The sequence below is a fragment of the Hoplias malabaricus genome, chromosome 7, assembly GCF_029633855.1.
Source record: "Hoplias malabaricus isolate fHopMal1 chromosome 7, fHopMal1.hap1, whole genome shotgun sequence".
Lineage (NCBI taxonomy): Eukaryota > Metazoa > Chordata > Actinopteri > Characiformes > Erythrinidae > Hoplias > Hoplias malabaricus.
The window spans coordinates 31,280,453-31,300,916 of NC_089806.1; the positions used below are offsets into that span (position 1 = coordinate 31,280,453).

General features: G+C 37.4%; 1 protein-coding gene across 2 annotated transcripts in view; it reads right to left on the minus strand.

Moving 5' to 3' along the window:
- Positions 1-662: 662 nt before the first annotated feature.
- The window catches only part of vash2 (vasohibin 2), a 52,628-nt gene continuing 32,826 nt past the window's right edge, over positions 663-20,464 (minus strand). For both annotated transcript variants that reach the window (XM_066677718.1, XM_066677717.1), the window contains exon 7: positions 663-3,615. In XM_066677718.1, the coding sequence (XP_066533815.1) occupies positions 3,546-3,615 (70 nt within the window). In that variant the 3' untranslated portion in view covers positions 663-3,545. The remainder of the gene's footprint in view (positions 3,616-20,464) is intronic.

Below are 20,464 nucleotides of genomic sequence, written 5' to 3' on the forward strand. Positions count from 1 at the left end.
ACTTTGAGGTGTTTTGGAGGAGCGAGTCAGGAAACGTTTTCCTCCACCAGCATCACGTAGTGACCTGGCCACTATCCTGCAAGAAGAATGGCCTAAAACCCTCTGACCACTGTGCAGGATTTGTATTTCATTCACAAGACAAATTGATGCTGTATTGGCCACAAAAGGAGGCCCTACACCATACTAATAAATTATTGTGGTCTAAAACCAGGTGTTTCAGTTTCATTGTCCAACCCCTGTAGTTCAACATGTAAAATGTGCCAGATACATTCTTCCCTGTCCCTCCACTTCCCCTTCTTGTACATGACTATAAATGACCTCTTTTGCTGATTGGCTGCAATAGTGTTATGTTTCTTGAACCAAGCGACCTTTTTTTCTCATTTACAGAACCAGGAGTGTGAGTATTTGCTGAGATTGAATACAAACAGCAAACAGAGTGGAGTTCTAGTGAACTGTGAGGAAACATTCACTGAATTAAAATGTATATATTATTATAACTGATATCAAATACAGAACCTTTAAATCATCCTGTTCATATGTATTTAGCAAATTTTAAACATCTTTTAATGTAAGCAAATAATATTAGTCAAAATGCACAGAGAAATGAAAAACATACTTTTATTATTATAACATGCTACAATTCATAAAATCATGATCCAGCAATAATTTATTACAGGGGCATTCACCTTCCTCTTAATATATAAAACCTCTGCAGAAAAACTGCACTTAATAAAAGCCCAGGTCAAACTGATAAAGGCCATGGTAAGGCTCCAGAGTGTTCTTTCCTTAAATTACAGCCCGCTTTGGATCAAGTTCATCAGCTCAGGGAAATTAAATACATTCAAGGTGCAGAAACAATAAACCTCAGGGACAGATGATTGTACATTTTCAGAATAAGAGATTGTTTGCAATCACTCCCCTTAAGCATGAAATAAGTTACATCAATCAAAACTAGGTTTAAAAAAATTGTTTTGATTGTATTTGAACGCTGCAGTGTGTCATATGCTTTAACAGACAACTGTTAAACTAATAGTCATTGACTCCCCCTACTGCCGTACTCCAGTAATCCTTTCTGGATGTGCTTATTATCAAGAAAATAATATGTTTATTGACTTTGTTTTAAAAATCTGCACTGATGTGATGTATCTTCATCCCCACAACAGCTTTCCATGACAGAAAGCTTTATGTCAAGCCTTTTTAATAAACTTATTTACAATAGGTGTGTCGAGATGAATTTCAGCTACCAAACATGTAAAACATTCAAAGGACATTTCAAAGGAAAGATTTCTATAGAATCAAAGTGAATTATAAAGGTTTCTCAGTACAACAACAAAGTATAGCCTCAAATTTGAGAACAAGGTTTAAAATTTTAACAGAAGTAGAAGAATCATTGTTGATATTCCTTCTTGGTAGCACCTTCGAAGAGAGCTGGTAGCATTTTCAGTAACAAAAGACCAAAATTTGACACAATTTCGGTTCATCCACGAGCACATCAATTACACACGATGTTTTGATTGGACAAGATTGTTACATTGGACACGTCATGTACTTCACATCTAATTTGAAATAAAAAAGGGGGTGGTTCTGCAGCAGAGCAGTATTTCCTGGGTATAGAGTAACAGCTGAGATGAGGGCCAACTTTCTGCTGAACATGGAGCTGCAAATGAACATCAAGGTAATGGAGTGAGGAAGAAGGCAAGTATAATGCTGCAAATGGTCTGGCACTTGTGTGGTTCAATTGCTTTGAATAGGGATATTTCACCCACCCAGAATTTTCCTAAGACAAACAAGTCAGGACCAGTGAGCATTATTCAATTAAACAATAATACACGAGAGGGAGTGCTATAACGTGAGATAGGTGCCAATATCTAACTTTATAGCACGAACCTCGAGTGTATTATTGCTGTTATACCACAGTTCGTTATCATCATTTATTATTAGGTTTAAGAGAAGACTGTGAAAAATCGTTTATCGACCTTCCACGAGGTAGAGTTCAATTCAAATCAAATCTGTCACACATTCTTTTGCTCTTATCAATGATCTCTGGATCTTTAACTTGTGCGATTTTGGACCTGTCCAGGATTTTTGAACTTTTGTTTTCTCCAACTAGCCAATCGTTTTTCACACCAGATTTGCTGGGAAACAAGGCTGCATTATTCAGAGCTGCTCTCTGTCTAAATCAGGACAGAAACAGAAATAAACGCATGAAAAATTGGACTAATCCCTAACATTTTTTGAGCTCGCCCTTTATCAGAGAAGACAGATCAGAGCATTCATTAGGACACCAAGCATGCATAGCTTACTCACCAATACACTGAAGACAAACCTGGTGAGGAAAAGGCTTGAGATTTGCTTAATAACTAATAAATAACGTGATATGGAACACTGTCAGAGAAGCTAATTTGATGACCATCTCTGTGGGGGGAAAAAAATAAACAAGAAAACCTGGATGCAAGCTGTAAACTACTCTAAAATCAAAACGGAACAAAAAACACAAATATCAAGCATTTAAGCAAGTCCTCTTGCTACTTTAACCCATACATTTTATAACACTCCTTCGGGAATACATGGTGCTGTTTCCAAATTGCTGTCTTGGTAAAATGCTAATACCAAAGTGTCCAGAATAAAGTCCAAAAACAGGCTCTCCAAGTAGAAAAGTTCATTCCTCATGGTCCCACAAGCCCTGCTCCCTCAGGCAAGCCTTCAAGTGTCCTTCACCACAGTCTTTCAAACTTACGTATGCAAGTGAATTCCTTTATCATTAAAATTGCTTCCAAATCTAAAATGATCAGGAGAGAAATTTTTCAGTGTTTATATTCTGAATATGATCTTTACTTCACTTAAAAATGGGACCCCATTGGTCCCTAAAATACTTGCCCATATACAGTGTCCTCTATATGTAATGAAAAATCTGTGCTAAATGTACATACTGTTCCTGTCAGAACAAAATGTATATCCATTATTCATCCACCAATCATTTAAAAACACCAGCTGCCGTTTGTACTGTCAGGATTTTTCTATAACTCTTCAAATAAATTTTAAATTTAAAAAAAGTAGGTTACATTAATTTTTATTAAAATTTCAGGATGTAAGCTGCGTTTTTTGATAGGTTTTATTCCAGTAGGGTGTTACTTTCTCAGACAATACAACTCCAATAGTTAAAATGCTGTACAGTTCAATAATCCCAGATTTATTATTATTATTATTATTATTATATTTTTAAATGCTAGAATAAGATCTTGCCACAAAACTTGTTATACATACAAATTAAAGCACATAGGCTTCAATATTTTGAGTAAACAGCATTAATATCATTGGGTAGTCAGCCTAGTACTGAATAGTGAAAACTACATTTTAAAAGGCAAACAATGTTGTCTAATGTTTTACATTTTTTTTTAAAATCCTAAAACGATACAAAGATCTCAGATTTAGAGGCTGCCTATATGGGGTTGACCACAGGAAGACATTGTGTAGAACTAAAATGCAGAAGGGCTGTTGGCTGGTCTGGTGAGACAGAGAATGGACTTCCTGGCTGCAGTGGAGCTTCAGATTCTGATCTGGTAGCCATCGCTGAGCGTGCTGAGCTCTGCTGGTTTTCTGTCCAGGGCAGCAGGCCTAAAAAAAAAAAGAACACACACGCAATTAATTCTTGAGAGAAGATGACGAAGAGTGCAGAGAGATCCTCAGTCATCAATTTTTATTCCTGCAGGTTTGTCACCTCCCTTCCCCTCGAGGGAGAGAGAGAGATAGTGATATCACACACAGAATGGAGAAATTCACTTATTCAGCATTATGACATAACTGGCTTTTAAAAATCCACACAAGAAATTTAAAAGAGGCTGTGTAGTGCTTTCTTGCAAGTTTAAACTCTTTTTTTAAACAAATCACTACAGCTGTACTCTGTTCAAAAGAATCCAGTGTGGACAAAGACGTTCAGCTGTATAACCCCTGTAGATGAAATGGAATATCATGCTCTGAAGAAGCAGCACATGGGCCCAAGGTCACCATGCTCAGTGACAAACATTGGCTGTAGGTGTGTAAAGCCCCCCCACCAGTAGGCTGTGTCGCAGTGTAAACGTTGTATGGATTTCAATCCTATATTTGTGATGTGGAATGAACTGTCTAATATGGGCACCTGATCTCACTAATGCTCTTGTGGAGAAACACAATCAAATCCACATCGCATCATGCACAGAATCGAGTGCAAAGCCTTCCCAGAAGATTAGAAGCTGTTACTACAGTATAGGAGGGAGATAAAATCCCTTTATAATACCTGTGATTACAAATTTGCACTGTGGTTCTCTCTGGTTTGTTTATGCTGAGAAGCTCAGTGTCTTTTAAGGTGGAACGGTATGTTTGAAGAGAAAAAATGTTTGTACGTGGCTGAAGTTTAGCTTGTCTGGAAGTATTTTGCCTCTGTTTGAATTACTGCAGAAACTCATTTTTAACTTGACTTTAACTCATTAGTGGCCTGCTGGCACTTGGCAGTTTTTTCTTTCACCTGATGGTGTACTAATGTATAGGATATGGCAACACTGTGTTAATCAACTAAGCTAAACGTAAACGGCATTCGTTTCTCTGGGCTAGCAAAGTAATTCACAGAACCACATTTGGTGATGGCTCCAGCAAAAAAAAAACATTCACAGTGAGAACAAGTGATTTCAAGAGAGTGGGAAGTATAATTATTGTATTAATTTATGTATAATATTATTGTAATAATTTATGTATAATATACTTGGAAAGAGAGACTGGTTCCCTTTGAAAAAAGTTTAGACACCCCTGCACTAGGTCTTTGTAAACACATTAGACTGATTTACAGAACGCAAATAGACTGGAGCGCTAGCTAATAAAATCAGAATATCCTGAAAAAGATTATTTATTTCTGTAATTCCATTCAAAAAGTGAAACGTGTATATTATACTCATTCATTACACACAGACTGATATATTTCTGTGTTTATTTCTTTTAATTAGATGGTTATAACTGACAACTAATGAAAACCCCAAATGTAGTATCTCAAATTCAAATGTAGAAAATTTGAATATTGTGAAAAGGTTCAATATTGAAGACAACTGGTGCCACACTGTAATCAGCTAATTAACTCAAAACACCTGCAAAGGCCTTTAAATTGTCTCTCAGTCTAGTTCTGTATGCTACACAATCATGGGGAAGACTGCTGACGTGACATTGTCCAAAAGACACACTGACACCTTACACAAGAAGGGCAAGACAGAAAAGGTGAAGGCTAAAGAGACTGGGTGTTCACAGAGCTCTGTGTCCAAGCACATTAATAGAGAGGTGAAGGGAAGTAAAAGATGTAGTAGTAAAAAGTGTACAAGCAATAGAGATAATCGCACCCTGGAGAGGATTGTGAAACAAAACCCATTCAAAAATGTGGGGGAGATTCACAAAGACTGGACTGCAGCTGGAGTCAGTGCTTCAAGAACCACCAACACACAGACGTATGTAAGACATGGGTTTCAGCATCGCATTCCTTGTGTCAAGCCACTCTTGAACAAGAGACAGCATCAGAAATATCTCGCCCCTGCGCTAAAGACAAAAACTGCTGCTGAGCGGTCCAAAATTATGTTCTCTGATGAAAGTAAATTTTGCATTTCCTTTGGAAATCAAGGTCCCAGAGTCTGGAGGAAGAGAGGAGAGGCACAGAATCCATGTTGCTTGAGGTCCAGTGTAAAGTTTCCACAGTCAGTGATGGTTTGGGGTGCCATGTCATCTGCTGGTGTTGGTCCACTGTATTTTCTGAGGTCCAAGGTCAACGCAGCCATCTACCAGGAAGTTTTGCACTTCATGCTTCCTGCTCTCATATAACACCTGAGCAGTGCCACAGACTGATTGACTCCATGCAATGCCACATTGCTGCAGTAATTCAGGCAAAAGAAGCCCCAACTAAATATTGAGTACTGTACGTGCCCATTACTTTTTATGTTCATACTTTTCAGTTGGCCAGCATTTCAAAACATCCTTTTTTGTATTGGTCTTAAGTAATATTCTAATTTTCTGAGATACTGAATTTGGGTTTTTCATTAGTTGTCACTTATAATCATCAGATTAAAAGAAATAAACACTTGAAATATATCAGTCTTTGTGTAATGAATGAGTATAATATACAAGATTCACTTTTTGAATGGAATTACTGAAATAAATCAACTCTTTCATGATATTCTAATTTTATGACCAGCACCTGTATATTGTTTATATCAATATCAGGCCCTCTCCAGGATGTGTTCCTGCCACGCGGCTAGTAATTCTGGGTGGGCTCCAGACCCACCACCTTGAACTGGATTACAGACAATGAATCAATGAATATCAATATTAATATCAGAATTCTATTTTATCAACCTAAATTTTGAAATATATCTGGAATATAACGTTTTGCTATATTATCCAGTCTTAATGCTATGGATCAGAATATGTGCACTGATTACATCCTGAGCACTATAAAATAGTAACTTAACTCTCATTGGAAGCTGCAATTAATAACATAACAGGCAACAAACCCTCAAACGCTCCCCGGGTGCTGGGGATGTCTGCCCACAGCTCTAGGTGTGTGTTCACAGCCCCTAGGGCACTAGTGTGTGTGTTCACTAACACAGATAGGCTAAATGCAGAAGACACATTTCATTGTACTGGAATTCTGTGAAGCTGCTTTGTGACAACATCAGTTGTGAAAAGCGCTATATAAATAAATTTGATTTGATTGTACGTTGTACAATGACAAAAAATTGCATACTATTAAATGGTTTTTGTATAAATGTAATTCAAAATTTAAACCTTTTCTTTAGTCATTTTATGGTAATTATATATATATATATATATATATATATATATATATATATATATATATATATATATATATATATATATATATATATATATAAACTCAAAATTAAATGTCTGCACTGTTCATGATTGCTGGCATCAAAATCATCTTTAAATCGTATTAAACAATTTATCACATCTACTTTTAGATACAAAATTATCTTCAAGAACAGAACAAATCGATGCACATGTTTTTGTAGCGATTTTTTTCCTTTCGGAGCCCCAGACGGGACATGGGAAAAAAAATAAAAAATAATTAGAGTGAACGATTTACAGTTCGTTCACACGTTTTAGCTAATTCGAGTGAATGAATTGCAATTTGTTTGCACGATTTAGTTAATTCGAGTGAACAATATAGTTATGATGCACGCCGTTTACTTCAACACTTCCTTACACTCGCTTCATAATCCATATGTACACAGTGTGATCAACACTGAACTGATATCTTTTGTTTTTACGGACTAAATAAGGTCATTTTACTTCATGTGCAGTGACTGCACTCATTAGTACCACGGCTCGCACATTATAATAGTTTTGGCAAAAAGCAGCTTGCTTCTAAGGAGCCCGCAGAGAATCAATTCCTTATTCGTGCACACGAATAACTAATTCGTTCACTCGAATTAGCTAAAACGTGCACACAAATAAATATTTCATCCACTCGAAGTAGCTACATCATGCGCACGAATAACTATATTGTTCACTCGAATTAACTAAATTGTGCAAACAAATTGCAATTCATTCACTTGAATTAGCTAAAACGTGTGAACGAACTGTAAATCGTTCGCTCAAATTATTTTTTTTTCTACCCATGTACCCTCCGTATATATCAAATGCAATGATTTTTCTTGCTTTTCATTTTCATACCACTTGATTTTAGGTTAATATCTGTCATTGTTAATACTAAGCAACAGTTACCAAAAAATTACAAAACAGCTGGAGACTGTTAGAATTTTAATTATAATTATAAGTTACATAAAAACACTTTAAAACATTGGTACACCTAATTAATTGTCATGTTCCTTTCATGCAAAAAGCTTTTCTTTCTTTTTGAGTTCTAGCCTCAAAAGGTGTTCTTGACCACATTAAGCCATAAAACACAGATTCTGCTTGAGATTTCATATGTGTGTATGTGTGTGTATTTAAATTGATCATTGTTATGTGACAGTAACACTTTGTCAGTCTAGCTCATCACTGTTCCAAAATGTGCAAGCAGTTGTTCCACTCTTTTGGTGTTTTCTATTACTCACCAATACACTGAAGACAAACCTGGTGAGACAAAGGCTTGAGACTTTAGTGCTGAGAGTAAAAACAACAGTAAGAGTGAACAGTGCAGTTAAGCTCTTAACACTCATGATGTAGTCTCCTTGAGTGCTCTGAATTGAAATTTGGATGAAAAATTTTGGGGGGATTTTGTGGCTTCAGGTTTTTAATATTTATATATAGCACAAAATGTAAGAATGATCCAGAATACTAATAATTTAGTTCTTATGTTTTGCTTTTTTCTTTTGGTTCCAGCTTATAATCTCAGAAAAATGTAACTTATCATGAAAATGTTTTGAAGGTGTTACAGTTTAAAAAAAAATAATTCCTGAAATGTAACAATTACCTCAAAGTATTTCTATCACTCCAGTCAAAGCAAGTTTTTAAAAGTTGTTGGAAGGTTTAGAGCTGCAATGTCAGTAATAACTAAAGACTGTTGTTAAAGACAGTGTTATGCAACACTGAACATGAACAACAATATATAATAAAATGCACAAACAAAACACTACTTGATTGTTCCAGAAAGCCTGCAGTGATGCCCTTTCTAGATACTGACTTTCAGACTCAGACACACAGACATTTTTATTGTGTATTGTGAGGACATGTATGGAGAGTTTGGATGATCTAAAGTGAAAGAAATGAAAAGAGTGAAGCAGCCCTTAGGAGAGGATGCAATTGGACCATTGGAGGGAAAGAGCACTAATGGCAAATGGCATTCACATTTGGCTAAATGCCAAAGGGAGACTTTCTTTACTCTGCAGCTAAAGGGAAAAGGGAACCTTCCCAGAAAAGTAAATGTTATTGTAGTAAAAATGGCTCAACCTCCCTAATTTTTACTCCTAATTTCAGAAGAGATTTTTTTGTAAGGTTCAATATTTCTTTTGTATTTTAGACCACATTTACTTCTCAGACTGCCCATATAAATGGGTTTACAATTCCACTGTAAATTACATAATTCACAATTTGATGGTGACTACAACTTGTGTGCAGGTGAATCCCATTTCACCCCTGAGCCCTAGCACTTAGCCCAACCCGTTCGTTTTGGCTAGGGGTAGAGTGTCTCAATTTTTGTTGAGAATGGGAGTAGGGTCGAGGGGTAGGGCTATATACACCTTGAAACTGAGATTTTCCAGGGGTACACTTCAAACGAAAGGCTAAGAATGCCCTTGTGAATCACCAGAAAGATGGCCGTGCAAGCAAACATAAAAAGCTACATCAGTATTTTCTCCTTTAAACACTGTAATATGCCATTGTATTATCTTAGTTTAATGTAGTTTCTGTACATCATGTCTCTTTACTTCATATCAAACATAAATATATCTTGTAGTATGCCAAAGTCTCAGTAGTTAGTCAATTTTCAGGTTCCAACTTAAATGGTGAAGCAGTTTCATTGTGCTGCCTGACGCTACTGCAACATTTAAGATGGAACTGGAAGTTTCAAACAAAAAGCAGTCAAAAAAGCAGCTGAATTTAACTTCATATAACAGAGTCTGGATTTGCTGAGGATTTAACTACATTACAGTCCAGCAGCACTTCTTGGTATCACTGCAGAGCACCAATAAATCGCTGCTTTTTTGTGTTTTGATGATGTATCAGGCTTTTGAAGGCTTGCCCCATTTCTTAGCCCCATTTTAACCACTACCCCTTGTAAAGCCTGACCCACACTACAGGATAACTGGGCTGATGTTAAAGCCGATTCGCTTCTCCAGACAATTGCAAAAGGTCTCCCTTTAGAGTGAATATAAATGATAATCTTAACAGATTATGCTGTAGTCCATAATCCAATTTTTACACCCCTTTACATAATCCAATATTTTCCCTGTGCAGCCAGGGTCATCCCAATTTTAAATCATAAATATGAAACGTTCGATATTTATAATTCAGAATCCTATAGTGTGAAGTGTATGCCAACTCTTTGGTGTGAAATTCAATGTTAAAGACCGTAAACCAATGAGAGAAAAGCTGGGGTTATTTCTAAGCCAGGGGTCGCAAACAGGTGGCCTGCGGTCCGAATCCAGACCCATTATGCTTGTTTTAGAGGTGCCCTGAAAATGTGTTGAAATATTGCTGCCTTTAAAGTGTCTGTATGTAAATGTAAAAAAACCTCTTCATTTCAAAGACAGCAAGGTATCTGTTGCTTTCTGATTCAGACACAGCCCTAGTGGGTGAGAAATTCCTGCCTGCCCTCAGGGTGTAACAGTTTGTGAGAAGATCCTGTAAGCTTCTGAGGAGCTGAGTAGTCTGTAGATGTGAGTAATCAGAAATTGTGTGGTGTTTCATTCAGAGTGGATCATGTAATCTGTGAAAAATATCACTATGTGTGGGATATTTAACTTTTTTAACATCACTTAGGATTTTTTAAAATCCTGTAGTGTGAGTCAGGCATGACTCCCAGGGCAAGGTCAAACTCAGAACCAAGGGATTTGGTACAATTAAGAAATACAGATACTAGATAATTGGTGAATCCCTGTAAGCTTAATAAGTAAACGTTAACCACATTCTCCTCATGCTGCATTTCTCAAACTGCGTGGACAGTTTGACAGCTGTGTAGTCAGGAGTCAGCATAAGCCGCACTGTCATTAACATGACTGCTGCCCATTCTTATAACTTCACTACCAATGCATTATTCATGTCTATATCCATGAACCTGACAGCAGGGACATCTAATCTGATGTGTTGATTTTTTGCTTTAAAAGAAGTAAAAAAAAAAAAATAAAAAAGACACTGTAGCACTCAAACCATGGCATGTTTTCTCTATTAGTAAAGTGTTGTCACGCCCTTGTCCTGTCATGTCTGTTTTCCCCGCTCTTGCACATGGCTCTGTTCGTTATTTTTTATGTCTCTGCCCTAGTCCCGCCTTTGTTCCTCCTCCTTGTCAGTGTCATTTGTAATCCTGCCCCCTTGTTATCTGTTCCAGGTGTCCCTTGTTTGTGTTGTGAATATAAGTCCCTTTGTCTCTGCGTACATTGTCTGACATTCCACCCTTGTATTTCTACCAAGTCTGTCTGTTTCTCTTCATTGTCATCGTGTTCCACTGTTGTCGTTTTGCTCTGCTGGTCCTCGTTTCGGTTTGATTCCATGTTTGCCTGTCTGTCTCCTCTGTTCCTTGCTTTGTTTTGTCTGTCTGTCTTTGTTTCGTTATATTTAGTTTAAATAAAACTCTGTGTTTTAGCAAGTGCGTCCACCTCCGTCAATCCGTCCCGCAATCCTGACAAGTGTTCTGATATCCACCAATTTTTTGTCTGTTATTACAGATAGAGGCTCAGTATTTGTTAAAGCTGTTTTGACAAGTTTAGTGCTAAATTGATGTGCACTAGCCGCAACTTCCTGACTCAGGAAGATCTGTTAATCATGCAGCATTACAATCAGTTTCTTGCAGGAAAATATGTTTGCGTGAATACAAATCAGGGAAAAAACTATATGAATAGCATCCTCTAATATATGTGTGTGTGTGTGTTTATAAAAAGGTATATTTTGACTAATGTTAGAATTATATTTATATTTCAAATATACAAAAAGGCAGTGGACACTGATGAGTGACACTCAGGTAATGTTTGTTCCTAATAGAACACCTATAGAAATGTAGCATTTACTTTTTTGTTTGTTTTTTTGTGAATAACATTTTATTTAAAATAACAATGACAACTCTGCACATAGATGGCATGGTAGTTCCTTATAGGGTCCAACAGGTAGTTCAGGGACCTGTCTGTGAGGAGTTTAGTGTGTTCTCCCTGTGTCCGCATGGGTTTTCTCCAGGTGTTTCAGTCTCCTAACACAGTCCTAAAACACGTGTTTACACATAAACACATATACGCATACCCTTAGATACATAAAAAATTCTCACAGACAAGTGTCTTCATAGAAAGTGTTACTAACAGGCACTAATACCACTTCCTAATCATTAGCAAAAGTGCAAGAGGAATACCAACTGTACAGCTTCTGAATAATGACCAAATATAGCTACTTTCCAAGTGAAAATTAAATGAATAATTTTGTGTAGGTCATGTGAGAATCAAATGTAGAAGTGAGTATTCTGAACCAGGGAAGAGGTCTCCAAAATGTACTGTTGCATAAAGAACATCGTCTCCATAAGAGGCATCCAAGCAGATATGTGACTTTTTAAACTACAGCACTTTCTAGCAAACACAACCATGGCTCACACTTTTCTGCTTCCCTTATAGGTTCCTTATAATGGATAATGTAAAAGCCTGTTGCTCCAAACATAGAGTCAAAATTCTGTGATAATTATGTGTTAATAATAAACAGTTGTATACCAGTATTTACAGTTAAAGGGGGTGTCCATGATTGTGGGTAAATGTTGTTCCTTCTGGTTTTGTTTTATGTTCTATTTTTATGTATGTATGTGTATGTATCTATGTATGTGTACTATTTTTTAAAGTGGCTTTTTACGTTTAACTTGTCTGTAAGTTTTTGTTCACTGTTTAAATTACCACACAAACACATTTGTAACTCAAGTTGTTTAGTTTTGTAGCACTTTCATAGTAGACAGAGACATTATTGTTGTTTTTTTAACCATTTACAAACACTGGGGCTTTGTAATCACATTAGACCAGTTTCAAGCATGTAGACAGACCGGAGAGCTAACACATGGTGAGAAAACGTCCTCAGAATTTCATAAAAATATTTTTTTTATTTTAAAGTGTAATATTTAATTGCTTATACAACTAAGCATTGCTAACTTTATTTATTTATTTGCTATGCTATCACTATATTTCTGGATAAAATTATTCATTGGGTAGATTCTGGGTGCTATCTGTTTTAAGAAATGCATGCCTGAATTTCTCTCATGTCACAGCAAAGCTTTAGGCTTTAAATGCAATGGAATTTTACTGTTAGTCTTTCTCTTTGTCTCTGGGTGAAGGAAGCAAAAGTAATTGTATGTGCAGATGACACTAAAATGTATGGTGTGTTTCTGCCTTGTAGGGAGTCACAGCCATACACTTCACAATTAACATCTCCAAGCCTGTGAAAAGCTTGAGAAAAGGGTGTTAAAGGAGAACCAAAATAGCACCAGTAAGCACCAGTGTGGTCTATGAACTATATTTTTATATCTAGTTATACAAGCCAGCGTTGATAAGACTTACTCATTGTCTCTAGCAAACCTCTGAACATTCTTAGGGCAGACTAATTGATGTATTGTAGTGCTATCTATGAGTATTGCATGAAATTTTCATACTCAATCTATTGACCTCTTCACCCTGTGACTCTAAGGGTCAAATATTCAGACCTGGTGTGTGCCACATGAGTAAAAAACCAGTCTAATGCGTTTACAAAGCCCCAGTGTCTGTAAAGGAGTAAATAAACAAACACTCTCAGTCCGGTATGCTAGTCTCTTTCTCTCTCTCAGAAGTGGGAGTGTTTGGGGACAGTGTTTGATAGCGATAGCGTCTTTCTCTTCTAGTTTCTTGATTTTTGAGTTTTTTCAGGTTTTGTTGTAGTTTGAAAATGAAAATGAATCAATCTATATCCTGAGTTCATAGTAGATGTAACGCCATCTTTACAAAGATCTTGCCACACATTTGAATCTATAGACAAAGCCAAATATTTCTCCCATTTGATTTTTGACTTATTCTGATCATGTATATATATATATATATATATATATATATAGTGCCCTCCATAATTATTGGAACCTCTGGTTAAGAAGTGTTCTTTGGCTTCTAATAAATTCTTTTTTTTAATAATATAGGACAATTAAAAAAATGAGAAAACTCTAAGCTTTAATTCAAGTACCTTTTATTTGGCTGGAAAAAAATAAAATTTTTGAATGATATAATGTGTGCCACAATTATTGGCACCCCTGGTGTTAGTACTTTGTATAACCTCCTTTTGCCAACAAGACAGCACTTAATCTTCTATAACTCTTCACAAGATGGGAGAATACAGAAAGAGAGATCTTCGACCATTCCTCTTTGCCCAACCTCTTTAAATCGTCCTGGGGCTTCTCCTACGCACTCTCCTCTTCAGCTCACCCCACAGGTTTTCTATTGGGTTGAGGTCTGGGGACTGAGATGGCCATAAGGGGAGCTTGATTTTGTGCCTTGTGAACCATTGTTGAGAAGATTTGGCCAAATGTTTAGGGTCATTATCTTGCTGAAAGACCCAGTAATGACCCATCTTCAGCTTTCGGGCAGAGGCCACCAGGTTCTGATTCAAAATGTCCTGATATTTCAAGGATCCCATGTGTCCTTACAAGTTTCCCAGGTCCTTTAGAGGAGAAACAGGCCCACAGCATCACCGATCCTGTCCCATACTTAACAGTGGGCATGAGGTGTTTTTCTGCATACTTATCCTTGGTGTTATGCCAGACCCATTTACAGTGTTTGTTGCCAAAAGCTCTATCTTGGTCTCATCTGACCAAAGCACACTGTCCCAGTTAAAATCCCAGTACCGCTGGCACTCCCGTTTACGCTTATGAGTATAACTCAGAAAAGGTTTTCTCTGTGCATGCCTCCCAAACAGCTTGTTGGCTTGTAGATAGCACCTGATGGTTATTTGGGAGACCTCGTAACCCCAAGATGCTACCATTTGATTCAATACTTTTACAGTGAGCTTTGGAGAACTTTTGACTTCTCTTACCATCCTTCTCACTGTGCAAGATACACTTGCGTCCTCTTCCAGGCTTGTTTGTCACAGTTCCAGATGTTTTGAACTTTTTGATGATTGCTCTGACTGTAGGTAAGGGTATATGCAGGTGAGTGGCTATTTTCTTGTAGCCATTCCCTGATTTATGAAGGTCGTCACACATCTGCCTTACTTGAATAGTGTATTCTCTTGTCTTTCACATGTTTAAGAGTGAGTAAGAGAAATAGGACTCTGTGTAACACCATATTTAAACCCCAGGGAAACAGGAAGTGATGAATACTAATTAAAGGTTCCTTGATACTTTGATCCAATTTATACACTATATTAGAAATGACATAAATGGTTAAAATACATTTATTTCCAAGAAATTAAGGGTGCCAATAATTGTGGAACAGGTCATTTTATGGGAAGTAATTATTTCTTTCTCTTTTTTTCACATGAGTTGAAGGTTGCTTTTCTCTAAATATTTCCATAGTGAGATTATGCTTCTGCAATAAAAAATTAATTTAAACATCTTAACTAGGGCTTCCAATAATTATGGAGGGTGCTGTATATATATTATTATATCCTTTAAAATAACTTTAGACATTTACATTTTCTAATTGACATTGTTGCTTATACTATCAATTTTTTTTATTCTGTCTATCCTTTTTTTTTTTGTTTATATGCCTCTACTGTGTGTTCATGCACTGTCCCCTTAAGACAATTCTACCATGCATGTAGTCAAATTATTCTGCCCCATCCAAACAAAACACAGAGGCTAATGCCGGGATCAGACTACACAATATTTCACAGCGTTTTCTATGTCAGATTAGCACTATATACATTTGAAATATAAAATATAAAGTCTGTTCAGGAGACTGCCACCACTACACGTTTGACATGAACCATTCTTCGTTTGTGTCACTGAGTGAGTTTAGATGTTTTCAGATAGGCAGGTCAAGAAACTTTCAAAAGTGGCTACAGAAGTCCTGTGTGTGATGCTGGTGGGTGTTCCGAAAAGAAAAAGAAGAAGAAAACCCAATGTGGTCCTGTGGGTGTTACGAAGAGGACAGTATCGGCTGTCTATCGTGCAAAGGGAATTTGTGGTAATGTGTTAACTTGTCAAGCATTTCCTCAGTTTGGTTTTTCCACCTGACAGCAGCAGCCACCTTCCTCTTTCTCTTCTCCATGTTTACATATGTGCTGAGACATCATTCTGTCCCCCCATTGGTAATCATCAAGGACTATATTAGACTAGGCAAAAAGATCCAAAAAATCTGAACATGCTAGACTTTTTGTATGCGTGTCATAGGGCATCCCAGGGACCACATTGCTACTCTGCGATTATGTTACACTACATTACCATTCCTCATCCCCAGTGCTCATGTTTGGCTCTGACACTGGTAACTTGTTGGATACCACAAAATCACGTGAAATTCGTGACTAAATTCATGACCAAGCAACTCAAGGAACTTTTACAAAAAAAAAAAAAAAAAAAGAAAAAACAAACAAACGAACAAAAAGAAAAAACCATAATAATTCAGACCTGTTTGGACTTTAGTAAAGATGGCACTGAGCATAAATCAGTCAACACAACACAATAAACACTGACAAAATAGTTTCAATGACCAAAGTTAATATCACATCACTGTTTCAATCACATCACCACATATGAACACTGCATGGCTCAAAACAGAGTTTGACAATCTCACATAAATTACTGGACAAAACTACCCCAGCTTTAATATTTGAACATATTTACAGTACAATCCTTGTCAGTGAACTATGTGGGCAAAAAAAACAAAAACTAAATAATTGTTAATTAATCAAAGTAAAATGTTTAACTTTTTGCAGTCATATAGCATCTACACATACAGTAGTGTGATAAAGGAGTAACTGCATCACAGAGTGCACCTACTTGGAAGCATCCTCACTCATTATGTTTCTCCACATGTCAGCTGCCTGTATGTGTATCCTACAGGGAACTGAACCAGTGAGCTTTTATCTCAAGTGTATATACAGAACATTTGTCTGAAATACTTTGTTCAGCAAGGGATTAGAGATTAATCTAAACTGCACCAGAGAATTTGTCTTACGGACAGCTAGAAGCCACAAGTGAAAATTCTCACTTTCGATTTATTTTCCTCTGCTAAAAAAGCGAAAAATTCACAAATGTGTGAAATGGCTTTATGATATCATTATCATGGTTTTAGGGCATATCATCAGTAAGGTCAACACTTGCAGAACTCTGACAGTGTGTTCACTCTTGGAATTTTAATCCAAATGTTGCTGGGAGCCTGAAAACATATTTTGCTTTGTTTAACTGAGAGTACTGATGCAAAATATGTGATACAATTAATTTACAAACTATTATTCTAATAGTTTTAAATGCAATTTTTAAATGTGGCACTAATACTATAATGATATATAAGTTCCAAAGTATCAAACCAACAATGATGATCCAAATTAAGGGATCATTAAATAACATTGTATGAAATTTGTAACTTGCAACATGTAACAGAAAGTAAATTCACTATGTTCATCACACACTTAATATCTTTCTCTTCTTTCTGTGTTTGATCTGAGCTGCATAGATAGGAGGATACATAATAAAATTTGACATTGTCTGTCCTAACAAAATCCATTGCATCTGTTGTACTGCATTCAGATCCTGTTACCATGTGTGTCAGTGCAATGTACATGCTGAGGCCGAAGAGGGCTCAGAGGGCTTAATTTGTAGTCTCAAAGTGTTGTCTATGAATAACAATTATTATGACTTTTTTTTTTTTTTTTGCAAACAAAACAGGGCAAACGCGCAGGGCTGGGCAGTCTCTTGTATAAAGCACTTCTGGGTACTGTAAAATGGCATAGTGTGAAATTTTTACACATATATTGAATAGATAATCCATGCTCTTTTGTTTTTTCAATGGGAAGAGGGTCATATTACACATCAAACTTATTGAGAGTTTCACAAGTAAAACAATGGTGTGCTTGGTTGTAACATAACTTTATTTTTTCATGAGTTATTTACAAGTTTCTGACCACTTATAAAATGTGTTCATAGTGCTGCCCATTGTGTTGGATTGTCAATGCAACCCTCTTCTCCCAATCTTCACACACTGATAGCAACACCACAGGAGAAATGCTAGCACAGGCTTCCAGTATCCATAGTTTCAGGTGCTGCATCTTGATGGTATGGTGTGGTATATGGGGTACAAAGATAGTGGAGCCATTCTTCATCAATGGAAACCTCAAGGCCACTGAATATGCCAAATTGCTACATAATGATGTTTTCCTCTTGCACTGAAGCTGGCATGTTCCCTGAGTTTTTCCAGCAAGAGTGTGCACCACCACATTATGGGTGTCAGGTCTGAGCATTCCTAGATGAACAGCTTCCTGGAAAGTGGATTGTTGTCGTGGACCAGTTGAATGGCCCCCAAGGTCTCCTTATCTGACCCCTAGACTTTTATTTTTGGGGTCATCTGAAGGCAATTGTCTATACTGTGAAGATACGAGATGTGCAGCACCTGAAACTACGAATACTGGAAGCCTGTGCTAGCATTTCTCCTGTGGTGTTGCTATCAGTGTGTGAAGAGTGGGGTGGTGAACAGTACACCACCCCACTTTGTTCCTTGCTGAACTGATCCACACACCCTAGCCCTGATCTTACTCAACAGGAGATAGACTACAGCCCCACCCCCCGTTTCTCCATTACAGCTGATCAGGTAAGGAGGGAACTTAAGTATAAAAACGAGGAAGGCGGCTAGCTTAAGGACTGTGCAGATCAGCTCTGTGGGGTATTCCTGCACATCTTTAACCTGGGCCTCAGTCTGAGGAGAGTTCCACTTCTGTGGAAAACTTCATGTGTGGTTCCAGTTCCAAAGACTATGCACCCTAGGGAGCATAAACACTTCAGGCCAGTAGCTCTAACCTCTCACCTAATGAAGATCATGGACAGAATTGTCCTCATTCACCTTCAACACCTGGTAAATAGCGGGATTGACGCCCTGCAATTCGCATATCGACTGGGCATTGGTGTTGAGGACGCTTTCATCTACCTGCTACACCGATCACTTCGCACTTAGAGGGCACGGGGAGTGCTGTAAGAGTGTTGTTCTTTGACTTTTCCAGTGCTTTCAATACAATCCAGCTATCACTGCTTAGGGGGAAGTTGGAGGGAGATGGTGTCGACTGTCATCTGGCTGCATGGATAACTGATTACCTCACCAACAGACCGCAGTACGTGAGGCTACGTGACTGCGTGTCTGATGTGGTGGTCTGCAGCATGGGGGCCCCCAAGGTACAGTTCTCTCTCCTTTCCTATTTACATTCTACACATCAGACTTCAGTTATAAGTCGGACAGCTGCCACATCCAGAAGTTCTCTGATGATACGGCCATTGTTGGACATGTGCTTTGGGGTGTGCAGGACACTGCTAAGGACTTTTTATGAAACTGCAGTGGCTTCAGTGATTTTCTACGCTGTGGTCTGTTGGGGCTGTGGAAGCTCTGATAGGGACAGTAAGAGGCTAAATAAACTGGTCAGAAGGGCTGGCTCAGTCTTAGACTGTCCTCTGGACTCCATAGAGGTGGTGGGGGAGAGGAGAATGTTAGCAAAACTGACATCAATTTTGGATAACCCCTCTCACCCCCTATATGCGACAGTGGGGGCCTTGAGCAGCTCCTTTAGCAGACAACTGTTACACCCACAGTGTAGGAAGGAGAGATACCGAAGGTCATTCATATCTACTGCTGTTAGATTATACATTATTCACAATATGTAATATAGTATTATCTTGCATGTATAGTTTTTTGCACTATCTGTCTTAGCACTACCAGTATTACTACCTCTGCCCTTTTCCCAACAATGTGAATAATCATGTGCAATAACTTAATCCACTGATCTCTGTAAGGGTTGTATGGGTTTATATGTTTGTGCATATGTAAGTCTTTTCTCCATTGTTTTATTGTGTTACTGTTTTTTCCCACTTCTTGTCCAATGCTTAAGATTGTGTGCTGCAGTAACAAGTGAACTTCCCCGATGTGGGATCAATAAAGTCAAAGTCAAGAAGAGGGTTGCACTGACAATCCAACACATTGGGCAGCACCTTGAAAACATTTTATAAGTGGGCAGAAACTTGTAAAAAGAAAGAACAAAGTTACATTAAAACCACCATTGTTTTTCTTATGAAATTCCCAATAAGTTTGATGTGTCACATGACCCACTTCACACTGAAAAACCAAAATTTTGCCACCATGGTCACCACCCATCTTGAAAAGTTTCCCCCCCGCCCATATACTAATGTGCCACAAACAGGAAGTTAATATCACATAAATGGCCCATCCTGTACATTTAAAATTGAGTGCAATGAACAGACGACAGCACCCTGTAATGAATGTCAATGAGAGATGCTGGAAATTATGTATATTGAGATATTGAACATTAGTTTAAAATCATATCATTGTTTTATAAAGAAGCCACCAAAACATTTCACCTGCTTATTAGTCCATATTGTTACATTTAATTGTATTCTCACAATGAAAAACTCTTTATGCTCACTGCCAAAATTGGATCAGTGCTACTAAAAGTGGATATGGCTAATTTGTTGTTTTATTGGAAGTTTAATTAATGCTACCTTAAACATCATTTTTCACTAAGAAATCATGATAAATTTGTATAACTTGTTTTTTCTACAAATTAAACATAAGAGCAAGTGCTTATTATATTGTGTGCCCTAGTGTTCAAGCAGAGAAGCCAATCGGACATGATTGCAGTG